At 38.3% G+C, this 20,807-nt stretch overlaps 1 protein-coding gene across 2 annotated transcripts in view; it reads right to left on the bottom strand.

Moving 5' to 3' along the window:
- The window catches only part of sorcs3a (sortilin related VPS10 domain containing receptor 3a), a 215,332-nt gene that overhangs the window by 94,851 nt on the left and 99,674 nt on the right, over positions 1 to 20,807 (bottom strand). The window contains exons 3-4 of one of the 2 annotated variants that reach the window (XM_079337755.1): positions 12,592 to 12,691; positions 3,287 to 3,445 (exon numbers count right to left, since the gene is read on the bottom strand). In XM_079337755.1, the coding sequence (XP_079193881.1) occupies positions 3,287 to 3,445; positions 12,592 to 12,691 (259 nt within the window). The remainder of the gene's footprint in view (positions 1 to 3,286; positions 3,446 to 12,591; positions 12,692 to 20,807) is intronic. The other variant, XM_079337756.1, reaches the window with a different exon arrangement.

The raw sequence follows: 20,807 nt of genomic DNA, 5'->3' as shown, positions 1-20,807 counted from the left end.
ATTAAATTAGGTTCAGCTGAGGTCGCAATCATGCCTGGGCTTGATGCTTCAGATAGCAAATTGTGCTTGTGATTATTCAAATTATAGCCACATTAGTTATAATGCCTGTAATCTTCATTTCATGCACTGACCTGGACTACCTTGTAAATGTTGATTTGCCAAATCTTTATTAAGTCAGAACCACCTCCAGCTTCTTGATCTTTCTACTCTGCTGCTTGATGTATATCCCACTTTCATGACTGAGATGTATTTAATCAGTGAGATCAATAACTCTTACAGTCATTGATCCTGGGAGTCTATCTTATGAGCCAGCCAGGCACACCTCATATTTTGTGTACGCTGTAATTTTGAAAGATAATGCAAGCTGCTAAGGCATGTTTTTAATTAATATTTGGGGACTGTTTTGAGGTTATGTAAAAGCTATGACAGATGAGTAGCTTTTACTCGTTGCGATCCATATGAATAATTTTATGTTTTTTGCCCGAACTTTGGCTGAAGGCTCACAGCACTGCTCTTTAAACTACACTCCTCCCCGGACTTCACAGGGATTTAAAGTTCTTGAACCTGGCTACTGTGTTCATCCTGATAGTCAGTCCTGCAGTCTAAAATAGCAGCAGCTGAATTTTCATGCTGACTTCTAATGCAAAGTAATAGAGCTCAAATGAAAGTTCTGATCTTTCTGACTTTTTTGCCTCCTGTTTCAGAATGGGTGATATGTAAAATAAAATAAGGTTAATAAAAAGACGAGACGTTACAGAGAGGGAATGTTCTTTATTTAGCCAATCATCATAATAAATGAACAGGACTTGGAGCATTCAGTAAGTAAGACACATCTATGAAATATGGCATTAATCCTAAAAAAGGGTCTAATGCCTGTTGTACATTTATTCTTTGGATCTTAGAGGCACAAGTGCAGAAAATGACCATAAACTCTTTGCACCAAAGTTTGTTGTTTTTTGCACATAGTTATCTGAAATGATGTGCATTAAGATAATATGTTGCATTAAGAACTAAGCAAAGTTTGTTTGTGCGAAATACTACACAATATCCTCTCATAAAGTTACAAAATAGTTCCAGTTATAGGTTATATTTCCACATAAAGACTGTGTAGTTACATCTTGGCACAAAAAATGTCTTGGTTTAGTTAAGAACAAGCTTGCAGCAAAGGTTGTAGTAAGTATCATTTTCAGTGATGTCACATATGTACACTGCATTATACGTCATCATCATTTGAATTGCAAATATGTTTTTTTTTTTTATTGAATTTGAATTGAATCATGACTGCACTAAAAACAGCAAGTAACAAGTGACTGACTTTGTCACTAGGTGAGGTTTTGTTAAATACATGTAAAAGCATGTAGCTATAGGGTTGAAATAAGTAAACACAGTTTGCAAAGCTACATGGCATTAGTCATGTGACAAAAAAAACAGTTGGATACGAGGATAAACGGCTCGGTTAGTTTTACACAGAAAGTGAAGTAGACTTTTTGCAAGAAGTCAAAAGCTCAATGCCGACGTCATACAGGACTCATCCGAGTCTGCTGTGTTTAAGTCTTGGGTTTGTCAGACCAATCAATTGTTCACAACTGCTGTCTTTATAGGACTTTTGTTTTTGCTCTTTATGCTACTGTACGTGTCTTTTTTTTTTCTTCTACCAAACAAAGTGGATCCTAAATAGGCATTAATTGGCCTTGTTTCCTAAAGTGCTGAAACATGTTATTAACACATAATATTCAACCAATCCCTTATTACATCGATGTAAACCAACAAGTCCTCCAACCTATACGACCGCAGGTCATCTGTCACGTGGTACGACCCATAGGAGCGTTTCCTAAATTAGCGCCCCCTACCGGCAAACGGAGAAATACCAGTAAATCGTCACACTGCACATCACACTGCTTGATGCGCTTACCAAGGTAAGTGGAAATAACTATTCTTTTGGGGAAAAAGTTAGCTAGCTTGGACTTGGGTTAGGGGGTCAAGTGTCATTCGATGACGAACACACATTCACCGGATCAAAGTCGTCATCCCCCCCCCCCCCACACACACACAGAGGGATTTATGTTGCTCTTGGGTCATAGACATTGACCTTAATGGCAGACCTTAGCTGGCGACAATCTCTTTTCACTGTGTGAAGATAGCATGCAGAGCTCCATGTTGTGAGTTAAACAAGGTGACAACAGGATGAATAGTGATAAGGAAAACGGGAGGCTAAGAATTAGTTTTAGGGAGTGATGTTTTTTAAGCTGATGTAGTATATACCATTACATCTGAAACAAAAGCTGTAGCTCAAATACTGCAACAGCCCTGTCTCAGATAATGGCTCAATGTGTTCTGTTCAAAACAAAGAGGGCCAATCCAAAAAAAACATGCCAGGGAAAATAAACACATTACTGGGAGCTGTACTGTAATGGCTTGCATGGGGCTTGCAGCATTGTGGATGTCCATCAGTCTAGTGCCACACTCACCACTCTATTTCTCTTGACTTTTGTTTTGAACATATAAAGTCTTTGCACTCACACAGTCATTCAGATTGGCATATGCAAATTCTACAGGGAACCAACTTTGTAAATTATTCGAGAAAGGTTTCATAAAAAAAATCATGCCACTTAGAACATGCTGCATTATACTGTACGGTTGAAGGCTGGGTCTCAAACCAGCAATCATCGGGATCCAATGAGTACAATGCTAAATCTTAAATATCCAAACAGGCTAAGAAAACTGTCTATTCAAATTTTCAAAATGTAAGTACTTTAAATGGAACATTTTCCAGAAATGCTGAGCTCTTCTTCAAAAAAAGTTTTTTTTGATCTTTTGCCCAAATAATTGGTTTTGGTGTGGAAGATTATTATTAACGAATGGATATGCAATAACTCTCATGTAGACTTCTCGCTGTTGTGCCAGTTATTTGTTGCTACTTTGATACTGTAGCTTGCAAATCTCTTGACATTGCATATGTTGGGACACATCTAATCTGATGATGTCCTCTATTTAAAGCTTCAGGTTCTAGTCCAGGGCAGATCAGAAAATTAAGAGATTTTAATTCAAATTCATCTCTATTTAGTAATATTAAATGATGGCACTATTCTTTCTTTATTGTTTCAAATTGTAATAATTTCACAAGCTTCAACTTAAGCAGGAGATTTACTACACTTCCATCAGATAATTTACCGAGATGATGAAAACTACTACCTTTTAAATGTGAACAGTATTCATCACAAAGGTAGAAATGGTCACACGCAGCCTATTGTGAAGAGCAGAGAAAAGGCAGCAAAGACAATCTCACCTTCTGGTCGTGACTGTAGGCTAACGCCCAGTCCTCCTTAGAGGGGTGGAATAAAAGGCTCAGCACAAAGAACGTGAGGCGGTACTTCTGGAAACTGGCCCCCTCATCAGAGCTGATGAGCACGCTGCTCTCAAACTCAGGATCTGTCAACACCATAATCTGTGAGAGCGGAGAGAAAGATAGAGAACGAAAGGTAGAGAAAGGGTTTTTGAAGAAAAAGGAGGGGAGGATTTTAAGGGTGAGATGGAGTAAAGATTGGGAGATGAGAGGAGAAAACAATGTTAGAAGGTAGGAGCAGTGTCAGCAAAAAAAAGGCCTTGCTCTTTGGAAGATGTCAGGCATCTGTTTGGCAAACATGGCCTCCAACAACTTCATTTCACAAGTGTGACTCATGTTGTCTTGGCCATGTGGCTCTTCCTGTGCACTCGTGTCATGAATAAGATCAAGGTTGGTGTGTTGGGAAATCCTGAAGGCATTTTTCTTCATGAAACTTCATGGAGTTAAATTGGTTGCTTAGAGTCTAGTCTTGTGCATTGGTTCCTAACCTGGGATTTAAGAACCCTTTGGGGTGAGGCAAGATAAAGTAACTCAGGGGTGGAGACTCTGTGTGCTCTGAGGTTGTAGAAACGTGATTTGCACTCATAAACAACAAGAATGAATGAAATGTGAGAACAAAAGACTAAGGCTACTTAGTTAGCTCAACTTGAAATTCATGTTATTTACTTAGATTTAAATATATTTACATTTTTTAACACTACAGTATTTTTTTTACAAGGGTCTTGGGGGAGCTCAGCTTCTTTTCAGTCAGAAGTAGTGTATGCGAGGTAAAATGTTTGGGAACCCTTGGTCTAGTGACAATTTAATCCTGGTACCAACAAGGGTTTGTGCAGCCATGCATGATTTTGCTTTTTTAGATTGTTATCTTCTTTTTCAACTTTAGTTCTTTCTGCACATTATTTCTTAACATATCTCCTTCAAGGGAAATTTGATTTCAAATGTAACTAGTGTCACAGAGGTAGAAGCCTTAATTTCATGCTTGGAATATTTCCAGCAGAGCTATCAGAGTTATTACAAAATTCAATAAGAACAGGAATTCCACAAGACATAGTCCTTTTTGCTAACGACATTTAGAGTCTTTGTGGAAGCAGATAAAATAGTCACAGGAAATTTCTCCTTGACTAAAGAAGCTATATTTGAATAGGTGTGTAATATATTTAAAGAACGTTGTATTCTTTTGAAACAGACTATTGAAAACATTGTTCCTAAATAAAATGTCCTTCTGCCTTTCAATTCACTTCATATGAAATATACATTGTCTGTGTTTTTTAATGAATCCAACACCATTATCAGCATTGATCGACTGGTGCATGTCTGTTGCACTAAAAGGTAAAGTGGAAATTCAAACATTGGTCTGTAAACTACATGGAAGGTTCTGACTTGTTATGTGCAGAGAATAGTTGTCTCTAACCACTGAGCCTTCGAGTAATGGATGCAGTGAACATTGAAGTATCTTCATCGCTATGAAGGTTGTTACAGGAGGCCCTCAGATAAAAACGTAAATTTTTTCAGGTGACAGAACTGACATCACAAAAATTTATGTCATCACATTATGACACATGGAAGACATAATCACAATGTAACTAGCAGAAAGAAAGTGATGCACACTTCCTTTAACTGGTGGTAAGTCAGTGTACTGGGTCCTTTATGAATCAATATGAATCCTTGTCACATTATAAAAGATCATTAGCTGTTTTGTTAAACTAGGTTGCAATTGTTTATTTTGTGTTCTTTTTTTTTATTTGGATAAAACTACAGCACCCACTTCTCACTGAGGCTTTGGTGGTGGAGGTGTGAACAGCAGGAGCTTGTGGCACAAAATGGATGTGTTCTTTCACGTCAATTCAATTTGGATTGGAAAAAACAGCAGGGCATTTGTCACTGACAGAAATGTTAGCCCCCCCTTTCCACAGCTTTACTCTGAACCCTCCCTGGTGGTGATTTAGATAAATTGTTTTTCATTAAGCACCAATAAACAGGCGGAAAATTCGCCACCTGGATATCTCATTGGTCCACGCTTGCAGATCTTGCCATTCATTACCTGTCACTGTGTAATGCCAAGGCCTCCTGATATCTGCCAGTGTCTTTGAGGGTTGTCAAATGTAATTTGCTGTTTTTAAGCAGTAATCATACTCTATATTATTATAGTGAGCAGCACAGTCTATTATGAAAGGTAAATTACATTATGCAGAGCCTTATTGTGAGTCAGCTGTCAGTGCTTTTAGTTAACAAAAGCAGAAAAGCCTTGTATAAATGGATGATCATGTGTTTCATATTTAAATACAGCCTTGCTTTCTCTTTGAGCATTTCATGTTTTACTTTTGTAACTATATCCTTCAGCTGCTGTGTTTTTAATCTTAACATTTCCGTAAACATCAGCCCAGAAATGGGCTCTTTAGGAAAAAGTGTCTGACAAGTAACGTCAGCTTCACATGACTAATTTCCCATCAGAGAAGTGTGAAAACAGCCACTTTATTCCCCAACCTTATACATTATCGTAACGAGCCAGTTTCTGTCTGACGCCTCTGCAATCAAACAGAACCCAGAACCAATTCCAAGCCAATACAAAGGTGGGAAAAGGAGTAGCGGCCAATTCCTCTCCTGCCTACTAAAACACTCAACCACAAACAATAATTACTCACTTCCAAAATCAAAGTGACCGATAGCATTAGCAAGGAGGTGATTAAGATTTCCCCCACAGCATCCACTCAGCCTGTGTGAGGAGAGTAGCAATACAGAATCAATAGAGGTTGGGGCGATAACCGCGCCGTTTTATAAACCTGATGTTGAGAGCTGTGCATATGCTGTAGAGGAGAGATAGGAAGCGGGTAGTTGTCGGATCATGGGGTAAGTGGAGGTATGGATCAGACAGGCAGGGGGAGAGACACCCTGCAGCACATGAATCACGCCACGTCGGATCAATTGAGCTTAGTCTGCTTTTGACGGGAGGCTTTAACAGAGAGTTGTCGCGGCAATATGTTCATTAACCATGGATCAGGACTTAATCACCCCATTTAGCTATCATGTTTTCACTGTCTTGCTTCCTCAATGGCATTTTAAATGTGCATGTCTTTATTTTCAAATTAACCTAATCCGGCAGCCGTTCAATCAAATCGCTCAAGCTCTAAGAGCACACCGAGCTCAGAGGAATGACATCAAAATACAGCTGAGAAGAATCATGGGAGGTGTCATTTTCTGTGGCTCTGCTCTAAATGTCATTACTATCATTGAAATGTAAAATGTGACATTGGGAAAAGGTCAGAACTTACACTTACAAGTCTACATATGCTTCAAGTATAGCCGCAGAAGACTTATAATGAAACCTTTATTGAGGTTGATAGGAATAAGAGCGGCAGACGATTTTATCTGACGGTGACTGATTGGACATCCACACTGCTCTTGTGTGTGTGTGTGTGTGTGTGTGTGTGTGTAAACAAGTTCGCTCAGAGGCTTCAAAGAAATGCGGGAGTGGAGCCAGGCAAACTTTCATCCATCTCATGGAAGGCAAATGAATATAACTCAATAAGGGATAAGGTGCATGGGGGGAATGGACCTGTGGGCAGAGCTCGAGATCAACCATGAGAGTTAAATTTTCTCCTGGGATTGTTACAGAATCTCGGTTACAGTAAAATTAAATCAAGTTTATCTTTATTGTCCTTCGAGGTGGTCATTTGTCTTGTAAAACATCAATAAAAGGCACCCAAAGAGAATATGGTTTAGCTTTCTTTATTTGGTTTATACATTTCAACTTTAAGACATTTGTTTTGGTGAAACATTTATCAAAAAAATATCAAACAGAGATCCCAAGGCTGATTAATTTTCATGTTGTTATCATTTAGTAAGGTTTCAACCTTGTTGACAAAAAAGAAAAAAAGGAAAGTAGCATTACAGTTCCAGCCACCAGGATTTTCCCTTTAGGGCAGTAGCCAGTCAGCTGTCAGGCGGACACTTCTTATGCAGTTCCAAGGCAAAGAGAGAGCCCCCCTCTTTGCATACATTGCACTGTAAACACACCTATGTAATTGCAGAGTGTTGCCAGTAGATGACGCTTCCCTCACAAGAACGCGTCAGCCTACAGTATTATTGAGCTGAACTTGGGTCAATCAAACTCAGACATGCATTAATGAATGCTTAATTACATCAGCTGCTTCATAAAGTCCATATTTAATATAATCTATAACTTTCTTCATGGCATTAAACCAATTCCTTACTTCTCTACTCTACTTTGATGTGCAAATTGTTCACATATGTAGGCCTACATCTTCTTTAGTGAGCATTGCTTAACTGTCCTTAAAATAGGTTGTGAAATCAGAATCAGAATTCTTTTGTTGTCATTGTTCCTCTTTAGAGCACAACGAAATAAAAAAATATAGCAGCTCTTGTATTAAAAACAGAAAAGGAAAAACAGTGCAAACAGTACAGGGAGGTCGTCAAAATGTGCAAATATATGTAACTGAAGAAGAGTTCCCTTTCATGAGCTCACAAAGCACTGAGATGAGGCAGCTGGTTTTTTTTTGGTTCAAAACGCGCATATCACTTTCACTGACGTGTGGATCAATAAATCCACTCAAAGTCAACAGTGGATTACAGGTAGTCTAATCTCAACTGTCTGGTTGAAGCTCTCACACATTGCTGTACATTTTGACACATTGGTATTCTCAGTTTCTTTTATGATGTAGCGCACCTTGCGTGTCTCCAGGCTGCATCACGGCGCATGATCAGCGTTGCAGTGACCAATGCGGTCGAATGGTTGAAGCACAGAAGCTACTCAGTGATTTTACAAATGTCATTATGAAGTTGTATTTGTCTTTGAGAGGGTGATTATCTGTGCATGGGTCACATCTCTGTCACAGGTTTTGTGTCTCTGTGCGCTGAATGTTTGCCCTTTCGCAACGTAACAGAGTGATTTGACTGGTCCACTTGTTACATTTGAACAAAAAGATGCACTGAAACGCTAAAGATTTGATTAACCCACACTGGATGTGTGCTTTATACCATGCTTAATGCATCTGTAGAAACTTTTAATTCTGTTTGCGGGTTTGCTTTTTAAGTTGTGGGTCTGTTTTCTGTTCTGTGCATCTGCAGCATGACACCGAGAAATAAAATTACTGTAAATGCAGGATACTGAATCTACAGTGTATTTAAACCTGTCGTTTAAATGTTAACTTGGGTCAAAGAATGGAAAAAGAACGACCTAGAACATGACTCTAAGGCTTTCTTCCTGCCCCTCTGTTTCATGTCTTTCAAACAAATGTTTTCAAATGTTTCCAAACGTCCAAATGAGGAAATGTATTCAAAAGCATTCCAATTAGATCCTTACCTAACGAAAAAAGTAGCTGTGTTCTTGTACTGCTTGTATTTATCATGAGAGATTATTCTTTGGAATCTAGCAGTCCAAATGATGGCTAAGACTCTTCTAGTAGTTGGAATTTCCTGTTATTTGTTTCTTGTTGTTAAAATGCATTGGACCTTCACTTGAGAACAATTTCTTTAACTGGCCTCTTTTTAAATCACTTCTGTAAGCTCTTGAGGGTCCAGAGTGGAGGACTGATTCAAGCGCAGCCTGGACCAAGACAAAGTCAAGCTTTAATTTATGTGTTATGTTTAAGATCATAAAGATGGTCTATCGGGTGCACAGAAAATGATTAACTCAGATGTGCAAATTGTCAGGTGCATTCTGAGCATCTATTTGAACGGAGATTGAAGGGAGACTTGGCAATTTCGGCCCATGGCCAGGACGTTGATACATTTATTTAATTCATTTAGTGACACCTCAAACTCATGATGTCCCTGATCCAAACCTTTTGACTCTCTGTACGAGTACAAGCTCCCCTCAGACTGACTGTAGCATTTCCAATATGGTAAAAGGGGCGGGACATATCTGAGAACAAAGCCAAACGACTGACCAATTAAGATAATTAAGTGGAGACCCCCCTTTCTTTTCTCTTCATGGGGGATTGTGAGCATTGGAAATACAGGCAGAGGAGAGAGCCTGCATGGAGCAGCAGTACATGAAAACAGACACTTTTTTTTTTAAACATAAGCAATTGTGAACGTACTTTAGTAGAAATGTAAATTATATATGAACCCCCGAAAAGGGCATAAAATGGGAATTTCAAGCAGATTCGCCTCCTACTTTCTACCAAATATAGCAGCCTTTCATCTTGTATGTTTACTACGTCATGTGTGGACTCAAACACTGGATTGTTGTTGTTAACATCCTGTGTTTTATGTGTGAAGCGTGTGAATTCTATTTTTCGCATCTTGGTTTAATCTTACATAACTGAAAGCACATAAGAGAAAGTGTGTCAGGTCAGCAGCAAATACAAAGAACCGGAGGAACTATTCCTGCTATGCCCTTAATGTGGAATTACATTTTCTCAATATAAAGAAGGCAAAAAGAGTGAGTCATAAGGAGTAATCAGCTGCAGCTATGATATGTTCCTCACTCTGACATGGTTTCTCCCAACAACGTGGGATCCTATTAACTTCCACGCCATGCAAACACATTCGGGGTCAGTACCTTGGCTCGGCCTTGGGAAAGTGAAACAAATGAACTCCAGCACTGTCACGACTCCCAGCATGTCATCATTGCACGCTGGAGTCAGCTTTTATTTTCTAGCAGCATTGTCCACTTTCTTTCTTTTTATTAAACAACAATTATCCGACATGACATTTCGACCACAATGAACACATTATTTGAAATTAATTTGAAAAAGTTTTTTTTTTTCTAAAGGCTTGCAACACATTTAGGACGTTTTCAACTCTATGAATGGTCAGGCATGACTTGTTGTTTCTAATAATGTGCAAACATTTTCAAAGGAACCAGAATAGTTCTTAGGTCCTTGAATTAGTGAAGACCAGTCTTTTATATCCTCTCGTTCATGTTAATTTGTATTCTTGAGCGATAACAAAACAAACAAGCACATTAAAGATGATCAAACTACTTGTTTATTCATATTCAATGAAAGGAAGGCCTGACATTATGTTTGTGGACACTATCTACAGGTGTCTATTGGTCTTGTTATGTTTTAAAAGACTTTGTAAACATATTGCCGAATGTGTGAAGTGATTCATGAAAGTGTAAAAGAACATCTCTTGTAATTTTTACGCAAGCAATTTCTGAGGCTTTTATTTTGAAATGAATGCTACATTTATTTTAAAACAGTACTACACTGTAAACCCAAATGGGTTTACAATGGGAAAGGTAATATAAAAATATAAAATAATAATAATATAAAAATAATAATAATATAAAAATAGTAAACCGTTGAAAAAAAACCCCTGTTAATTAAGAGGAAGATTTGTGTTGAAGCTGTAGGTCAGCAGTTCTCTCCTGTTCACATTAGTTTTGTAGGATCTACCGACTTAAAAAAAGACTTGTTTGTGATGAACAGAGGCTGCTACTAGTCACACTTTACTGCATCTAATTGCCTTCAAACACCATTTCAATTTCTTTGTAAATTATAATGTGTATGGGTCCTGCGTTACCAGAGTAACAGATCAGTTCAATGCAGTATAAGCTTCCCATCCACCATATCCACAGTTTCTTATAATTAACTAGAGCTGGGGAAATTATAATAATGTGCCGAATGTTATTTTCTTGTGTGCTTATCTTGGCACTAAAACAAAATTGACAAGAAATATATGGATATGGAAAAGGCTTTTGGCAGATGCCTCTGGAGACTAGACTCCAACTTCAACCGAGCATCTCACAGCCCTCTGACCTCAAGGTCAACAAATACGTGTCTGTCAAACTGCTTGATTCTGCAGTAGTGAATCACAGAGTGGGGACTTAAAACATGTCCTGTACATGCATCTCTGAAGCGTATGATGCAGGAATGAGTATCATCTGTTAAAGGATCCTTAACCTCCACAGGTCAATTGATCTAATGTGAATTTTAATACAGGAGAGGTTAAGATGGTTTCTTTTACAATCTCTTCATTAAATTAAGTTGACATAAAACTGAAGCAGATGGGAGTAAATGAAGTCTGTTCGATTAGCTCTATTCTTTAAATGTCAAATAAACAAGATGTTGTTGACAGAATTCTTGGTCAGATAAGACACGTTGGCAGATGACTTGCAGGTGGATATGCTTACACCTTTTTGATACTTTACATCCTTAATATTCGACATTTGGAAACATATTTTGCAAAAGCATGCTTTGAGTTTATCTGTCTTGAACAGAAATTTTGTTCAGAATATTTTTTTTTTTTCTAAAGTTAGACAATGTCATAAATAAACACATTCACAAGGATGTCAGCTGATAAGCTACAGGAAACTGTTAAATAATAGATGATAAATATAATAATAATAATAAAAACAATGAGATAAGGGGGAATTCATGGAGATGTTTTATATTACTCAACGTGATTGATTCGTTATTGAGATATATCGTTAAATTCATTTAACAATCCGTTTTTTTCTGAGGGTGCCTCAGTTCGCACCTCCCCGAGCACCCACCTAACCCATGCCCAGCGCCGCAGGGCGAGCGTCCCCGCTGCCGGTGTCTGCTTCATGGGCTGCCTGGTTGATCCTGCCAGGAGCATATGCTTGTCTCAAAGATTAAGCCATGCAAGTCTAAGTACACACGGCCGGTACAGTGAAACCGCGAATGGCTCATTAAATCATTCCATTCACACACCTGGCATCAGTGTGTGAATGGATATGAATGGACAGGTGTGACATGCACACATGCAAATGCAAACGTGTGTTGCATAGTCATAAGACAAGAAAAGCGCTTTTTAAGCTGAAATCCATTCATCATTTTACCTGGTAACACCTCAAGATTTGACGAGTGTCAAAAACAATTATGACCATCCTAGTGGGTTCTTATGCAATGGGCTGCAAAGAGACAGAACTACTTTTTAGACGTGAGTTGATGGGGATAAATAGACACTGTGCTACCAATTAGAGGTGAGTGTTTACCGCATAAAGTTAATAACAGTCCAAAAGCTAAACAGGTTTATAGCTGAGAGTTTGCATTTAAGGCAAACATCATCAGCAAATCAGAACAGAGCTGGAAAAAAAAACAAACTAAAATAAGATGAAATGAGGAAACTGCAGATAAAGGTATGTCTCCTCTTTAAGCCTGTTTTCAAGCAGTCTGTTTCTCTCTGCAGTCCAGATCATTAGAGGCCACTATTAAAGAGTTTACTGATCATTATAATATAAAACATTTATGGCAAGGTGTTTCATTGATCTGGTGTATTTTGACAGAATGGGGACATTGAGTAAAACATCTTACCTTTCTCTTGTTAGTTGGGCAGACATACAGGTAGCTCAGAACAGTCTTGAATCCTACTTTGTCATTCATTCTCTCATATGTGGAGCCGTAGTCAGTCGATCTGTATTGGAGAAGATAAAGGGAAAATGCTCTCTGAGGCAGGCAAATAATATAGCAGATAAAAGCATAGCGCTGACAATGTAATGGGTAAACAAACAGACTAAAGACTACTGGGACTTTGCAGGATTCATGTCAAATGATATTTATTTTGCTGTGATGAAAAAGGAAGCGATATCACACCCTACAGGAAAAAAAGAAAAGCAGAAAGTGTAGAGGCTTGTATATGGTACTGTATACACATAGTTACTCTGCGCCGGAGAGAAACCTCTGGCATTAGAACAAGGGAAGGTTAACCAATCATACAGAGCTGCTGACAAAAATGAACCATTGGAAAATGTCTTGGGACCCTGCACTGTTAATAATTAATTCTCTCCCGATAACTACCATGAAATAAAATATGACGAGAGAAAAAAACATGTGGATGTTCCTGAACCCATGGGCTTTAATAATTTAGCAGTGGGAATGAGCCTGTTAGCCAGCCTAGTCCCCAGAATCTCCACATGAATCCATCATCGCTCGTAACTACCAAATCTGCCTTCAAGAAGAATATTACAGCATGTGCAGGACTTCACTCGTGTTTCCTTATTTTTTTTATAAATGTGAAAGCTGCATTCATGTGCCCAGGATTTTCAAACATTTCTCTCAGAGGGAACAGAGGCACCCACCCACAACTGTGGCAGAACTCCCATTTGGATTTAAAGACTACTTCACAGTGTTATGAGAAACGTGGAGATGATACCTATTTGAGTGCGTTTTTTTTTTCCCCCTCCATTAAAGCCTGCTGCTTGTGCTGCTCCAGTAGGGAATGGAGTTTCAGTAAAATTGCAAAGAGCCTGCTGTCAGTCAGATTCATTCCTGAATTCCCCAGAGAGACACAGCAGTTGCTACGATTACAAAGCACAATAATGAATCAGACTGGCAGAATATTAAAGAGGAGAGGAGAGGAGAGGGGGTGCTGAGAATGATCTTGATTCAAAGCAGTCCAATGAACTCTACTATTAGCCTCTGTGTAATGTTGTTTGAACCTCCTAAGATCAGACTTCAATAATAACAAACAAACATATGTTGATTTTAGAGTGACATCGGTAAGCCAGGCAGGCCTTCTCTATCATCTGGTCACCATAATGCATTCATTCAAATCTTAAACGGAGAGCACTGATGAGTTGGGCGTGGACAAGAGGAAGATGTCAGTTCTTGGATGTTAACGGGGATGAAGCGTGACACATACACTCTGAGAGAGAGCTGATTTAAACAGAAAGGAAATGACAAGAAGATTACCCTCATCATTCCTTGTGGACTATTTTGTAGAGGGCAATTAAAGAGGAAGGGCTGCCTGCATATCAGTAGTTGTTCTGCATGCCTCACGTACGGAGGCTATAGACCTCCAAGCGCAGACGGTCTGGGTTTGAATCTGACTTGGCTTCTTTGTCGTATGTCACTCTTTCTCCCTGGTATCCAACTCTATCGTTGACTAGGCCATCTCTACAACAGATGCAAAAAGCCCCCAAATAATTTGAATTAGATAGGCGAGTCTCGAGGAGGGACCACATGTTGGCTCTTGCCTGTTGATGCCCTTGGCTTTGATGTTTCTGCAGTGGAAGCAAGAAGGGAATATTTTGAACAACTTGTTTTAGTCCATAAAGACTCTTTATGATTGACTGTCTTTTTCTTTTTTTCATTCATCTGAGAAATTGTGTATTAGCTTTGCAAAGGCTTTGCGTGAAAAGGCCGTGCTCTAGTTTTTAGCTTAAACTATTTCAAGTTATGTATTTTAGAGGAGGTGAAACGTGTACTGTATTTGATACATTATGAGAAACATTAAATATGATTCCTCTAAAAAGGGGGTTCCTCTAACTCCAATCCTATTGTTTAACAGATTTTTATGTCTATGAATGACCTTCTTAAAGTTTTGGAACTGCTTCCAGATTCCCAGTTGCTTTCTTCCAGCAGCTAATAGACTGGTATAGTAATGACGTATTATTGTAGGCCAACCCGAAAAAAGGGTTAGTGTTAGGTGAGAAATCCTTGTCTGCAATTCTAAAACTTTGTGTACCTGTTTGTTATTCAGATCCCAAAATATGTTTAAAAATTCATACAACTTCCATTAAAGAAAAAAAATGAAAATACATATTTCACATTGTTTTCAAAAAATGTAAATGCTATTTTTTTTAAGATGTTGACAATCAAACCAAATCATGAATAAATAGACTTTAAAAACTAGTAGATATAGTGGAAAGAAGATCATTATTGAGAATGTAATATTGGAATTGTCTCTATGGTGCTTAAATAATAATTTTTCAAAGAGGCCAAACAGTTATCTATTTATACCTGTATGTTCTACACTGTTTGGTGTCAAGCATTTTTATCAACTCAAACTAGCAACTTAAAATAGCAGTACTGCTGTCTTCGGGGAATAGGATGAATATGATCAAACTGGCCACAAGTAAATGAAGTCTTACTGAATGTCTTTGTAGTAGGTTCAGTGTGAGCCTTCAGACACTTCTGGCCTGCCCTTGGCTTGCTAATCATATTAAGTCTTAGGAAACTGACAAGTCAAATTTGACCTTAGCCATATTGTTAAACATTCTCATTCAAGCACAAAGGGATTATCCCTCCTAATATTTTAATAGTACATCAATTACTGCAGCGGTTTGTTTGACCGAAAAAAAAAAAGCGATTAATACCTCTATTGTACACAAAAAGTCCCAAGCTTTTTTAGTGGACATTTAGAGGTTGATTTTTACTTCTTTTTTTTTTTCAATTACTCCCACGAGTATGAAGCTTTAAGAATGTAAAATTCCACCTCCTCGAATTTTTTCTATGATTTTATTTTACTGGGACAAAGCACATTAATATACATTTCTTTAAATATTCCAGAGTTAGCCAAAAGGCTAATTTTTACCTGTTTTCCCAGATTTTAGAAAAGGCTCTCTAGAATATCAAAACAAATTCAAACATTACTAAAAGCTATAAATAGAATAGGCAGTAATTAAGTAGACAGATAAAAAGTCACAGGTTAACATACATAAGATGTGCAGGACAAACAAGCATTTGGTTACGATTAAAAAAAGTATAACGTGCAGGACAGACATGAAGCAGCATTAAGCAGACATAAAAAAATGTAAAAAAAAAAATAAAAATAAACAGGTATTTGTAAAAGCACTAAAGTCAATGTTACATACACACAACAGCGGTAAGTGTTGGACTCTCTGATAAATGTTGGGATGTTCCATTCACGAGAGACTGTAACAGAAAAGGCTGACTGACTAAAGGCGCACTTCTTCAAAGGAATAACGCAGTCACTTCTTCAGACACCTCTCGTCAAGTGATGGATATTTGTTTGGATGCTTACTAAATCTTTGAGTGGGGGAGGGCCCAAACCAGTGCTTTATTTTATTAAAAAAAAGGCATGCTTTTTTGTTGTTTAATCATGTTTTTCCAGATCAGGAGGTTTTATTATGTGAAGATTGAACAGTGAAATTGTTTTTTTTTTTGTTTTTTTTTAAACTTTTACTATCTGTTCATACAAAGATTAAAGTGGTTTAATATTGGTGTGACTTGCCTGAGACCAGCTTGTCAAACAGTCGGTCATATATGAGAAATAAAATCATTGAATGCGCGTACATCTTGGCTGCATCAGTAGACATTTCTGATGTATCTGAAGTTGAAAGTTTCAATTTAATTTGTTTACAGACTTTTTAAAAAAAATGTTTTTAACATGTGCCTTAAAGTTAAGGTTGGAGTCAAGTATGATAACAAGGTATTTGAATTCTTTTACAAATGTGTTTTTTCTCCTGACAAATATAACTGGATCTTTTTCTTTAGAGTCATCTTTTAGTGGAAAACACGCCAACAGTTTTCAACATGTTAATAGGAAACAGCAGTGGTTGGGCCATGACATAATTTTGACCATTGCGGGTGTAAGTTTAGAAGCAATGTCTGCTTTGCCCACACAAAACAATATTGTCAGCATAAATCTTAACCACAGGGCATACAGATGGAAAATAATGTACATATCGGCAGAATAAAAGTGGGCCCGTGTAGATCCCTGCAGTATGCCAGTGGACAAGCAGAAAGCATAAGATTGACAATTAAGTATTTGCTCACTTTGAAAGCGGTTGGAAAGATAGAGTATGATTCTAACCACTTAAGGGCATAGGCAGACGAATAAAATGTCTATAACTTATATAGAAGAACTGATTTCCTGTGTCAAATGCTTTTCTGAGATCCAGAAAGACTGCACAGACAATACCACGGTTATTTAGCAGTGATTTGATTTTTTTTTTAATGAAGAAGTAATTAGCTGTCTCTGTTGAATGGTTGGATCTGAATCCAAACTTCATTGGATGCAGATGGAAATAGCTGTTATTCAGGTGATGTATAATTTGCTCAATTGAGCACTTCTCTGCAACTTTCAACATGATAGAAAGAATGCTGATGGGCCTATAATTGCAGTGGTATGTTTTTCTGTTTTCCTCTGTTTGCATATTGCACCAGAAAACTTAGCTGAGTGTGGAAAAACCCTGTGCAACACTGGCACTGGTTTTGTGTTGGATGCATCACCTGCCACCTCCTTGCAAAGCAGCAACAGTAGGCACAATATACCATTTATTCTGGCTGACATCCAGTATGGAAGCGGTCAGACAGGTTGGTGTAGAGAGGGAAGCAGTTTTGCCAATTTGCTCTTTGCAAAACACTTGCAGGCGCCATGTGTCAACACTATGTGACATTTTAGTTTCCCTGTCAGTGTCTCACAGTATAGCACACCGTTTCTAGAGTTCACTTACAAAGGCAAAGCTTTGGTTTAATAATGTGTTGGTGGTTATTTGTAACCATAGGGTTCTAAACACTGACTTTGAACCTTTAAATATTTTAAATAATTTTAAATCAACAGAAGAGTTGTTTTTTGGTTTTGGTTTTTACAGGTCACATATCATACAAAATACCCCAACCTGTCTACAACTCCAACTATGATAAAAGTCCATCCTGTCCATCTTTTGCCTGCTCCACTTTTCTGAAAATATGTTTCAAAACAGGCCGCTGGAGACTTGGCCTTTGTGACATCACAGAGGACTGTAACCACTTCCCCAGCTGACACTCCCACAGCTCGGTGTTTGTTTTACCCTCGGAGTCTACATGGTGTAAGAAAGCCCGCGCAACTTTCAAAAGAGGTCAAACACAGCTCATTTACTTTTAAAGCTACAGAAACAGCCTGCTCTGACCAGGACTAAAATGAAGGTTCACAGTCTTGTTAAAAATAAAAGGATGGGAGTGCATTTTTATCAAGAAACTTCACAGACGTGTCTTCCTGCCCTCTTAGACCTATGTAAACTGGTTGAAAAGGAGGAGGATATGTTAACTCCAAATCAAAACAGACTTTTGAGAGGCTGATGGTTGAGTAATTGAGCAGAGGTTGTTGTCCTCGAAGAATGCGGTTCGGGTTTAAATCTGACCTGTGCCATGCTATCTGTCCATGATTTCTGACTTCATCCACTGTCTTATCTTGAATTTCCCTCAAATCAATAAAGTGTCTATCTATCTAGCTGTGCGATTAAGGCATAAAAAGCCAACAAAAAACAGACTTTTCATGTTGGAAGTAGTGATGGGAATTATGGCTCTTTTTAGAGAACCAGCTCTTTTGGCTCAGCTCACCAAAAAGAGCCGGCTCTTTCGGCTCCCAAGTGGCTCATCAGATTTTTTGTAAAAGTATGCATTATATCAAATGTTTATGATATAAACACACTTATTTATACACTCTGCAGAGTTGCAGCTTGAAGAGGAAAAAGAAGAGAGAGAGAGAGGAAAAAACCCAAATAAATAAGCGGCCCTGGCCAGGATTTTTTGAAATATCGAGGTCAACATTCGATAAACATTTATTTTAGGCAAAACTGTTTAGTGTGTTTTTGTATGAGTGTGTTGCTGCAATCATAAAATATATAAAACTATAACTGAAGTATTTGTGTGTGTGGTGTTGCTGCCTCACAATAAATAACAACTAAGGTGATCTCTAACTGTATATGAAGTGTTTGGTATAGGATATGGTGATTGACTGAGTGATATAGAGAGACTCTGGTCTTTGTATGTAACTGGGTCCTGGTCTTTGTGTGTAACTGGGTCCTGGTCTTTGTATGTAACTGGGTCCTGGTCTTTGCATGTAACTGGGTCCTGGTCTTTGTATGTAACTGGGTCCTGGTCTGATAATGGGCTTCCTGGACCTGACTCCACATTCATCTCACTGGTTCCTTCTCCTGCTCTTTCTCTCTCCTCTCTTCCTGTCTCATCCTCTGTGAAATTTTTAATGCTGTTCAGCCTTGAACATGAACTTCAAATATTCGGATTCATGTCCTTTCATTTTTCAGCCCAGGCTACATTTACATCTCTATTGTCTATCTGTTGCATCTATAGGCTCATTCACTGTTTCTCATTCTCTTAGCTTATTACAGTTTTGGTCACCAAACACCTAAACACATAGACACTAAATGGTGACAATGTCTCAAAATGAAGGAACACTAGACCAAATCCTCTTTCTAAAAAATCAGGTTCAAAATAAAAAGTGCTCCTCTCTTCTTTGCCTGATCATCCTCTGCCTTTCATGCTGCAACAAATAACTTGATTGACGCTGCCTCTTAAAACTACGTTACATCGTTGCTCCGATTCATTTAAATGCCGTTCTAAAAAATAGACCTGCAGTCACGTCGTGAGACTCGCGAACGTGTTTACTTTCGGGTTTAATGAAACGAAACTTAAAGAAAAATATGAGGAGTACATAACAGAGGTGTAAACCTCTGTCTCTCTCTCCTGTTCGTCTGCTGTGTTTATAACCCCTCCCCTTGCTCAGTGAGGACACAGACGCAACCGCACATCTTTACCAATGATATCCGGCTTTAACAGAAAAAAGACAAGAAAAAAAGTAATCAGCTCCCATCTGGCTCCCAATGACGAGCCGGCTCCTGTCGTTCACTTCAAAGAGCCGAGTCTTAGAGCCGTTACGTTCTCGACCGACACATCACTAGTTGGAAGTAGTATGTCCATATTATAAAGACGTTGATATTCCATTTTATCGAAAAATCGATTCAATGGGAGCTGCATGACAATTCCTATTCACCTGAGAGTTAAAACAGAAATGATATACAACGTGATAAATAATAAACATATATGAAAACGTGGGTAAGGGGGCGATTACATTATACTTAAATACAAACTTTATTTGCCGAGGAAGTTCAAACTTAAGGTTACTGAAATCTGACAAAAACAAAAACACAGTGAAGCAATTAAAATACTTCATACTGTATAACAAACAGAACTAAACATCCAGGCGTATATGGGCTTCATTTGTCTTGGCCCTACTCTTGCATGTTCCGTATAACATGAAAACAAACAGTAAAATGTAACATTAATTCTGTGTCTTACTCGAGTCTGTGCTCCATAAAAAGGTTTTGCGGTACAGAGGATCTTTGCTGAGGGTAAACAGACTAACACTAATGAAAGGTTTTACGAGAGCTTCTCCTCCTTTTACTCAGTCCTATAACCATTCTTGCTGTTTTACTATTGACCTTATGCAGGCCAATGAGGAGCAACAACTCTACATATGCTTTTTCATTTGAACAGACATATTTTGCATAAATAGGCAAATGTTTGTGGTTTTTTTTGTGTGTGTGTGTGTGTGTGTGTGGTTGGGGGGGGGGGGGGGGGGGGGCTAAATCCAATCAGATACCTGCTTTCTTTTTGTCTTGTCTGGTTGTCATGGGCAAAGAAATTAATATGCAAAGTTTCCCTGAACATAGAATCAATGCAAAGACAGAAAAGTTCAACTCACTGCTCTGAGTCTTTCACATATTTTAAAATTTAAGACGCAACTCCAGGGAACCTTCTGCAAGAAGCAACCTCTTTCCATATCCGTTCAGACTAGCAATGTGCAAGCCTTCCCATGGAATCATTGTCTTTTTCAAGCTTGCGCTAAAAAATACAGGCTGGAAATGTTTTTTCTGCATTTCAGTGAAAGAGATTAAGGCAGATTTGAATCAGGATGTTGCATTAGAATCTCTCGAGTGAAAGATTTTCTCTGTAAGTCTTTGACCATGAAACAGACTTAGCAGACTGGCGATATTACGGCCTGT

The sequence above is a fragment of the Symphodus melops genome, assembly GCF_947650265.1.
Source record: "Symphodus melops genome assembly, chromosome: 2".
Lineage (NCBI taxonomy): Eukaryota > Metazoa > Chordata > Actinopteri > Labriformes > Labridae > Symphodus > Symphodus melops.
The sequence above is the reverse complement of the archived record's forward strand: the minus strand, read 5'-3'. Positions and strand labels throughout refer to the sequence as shown.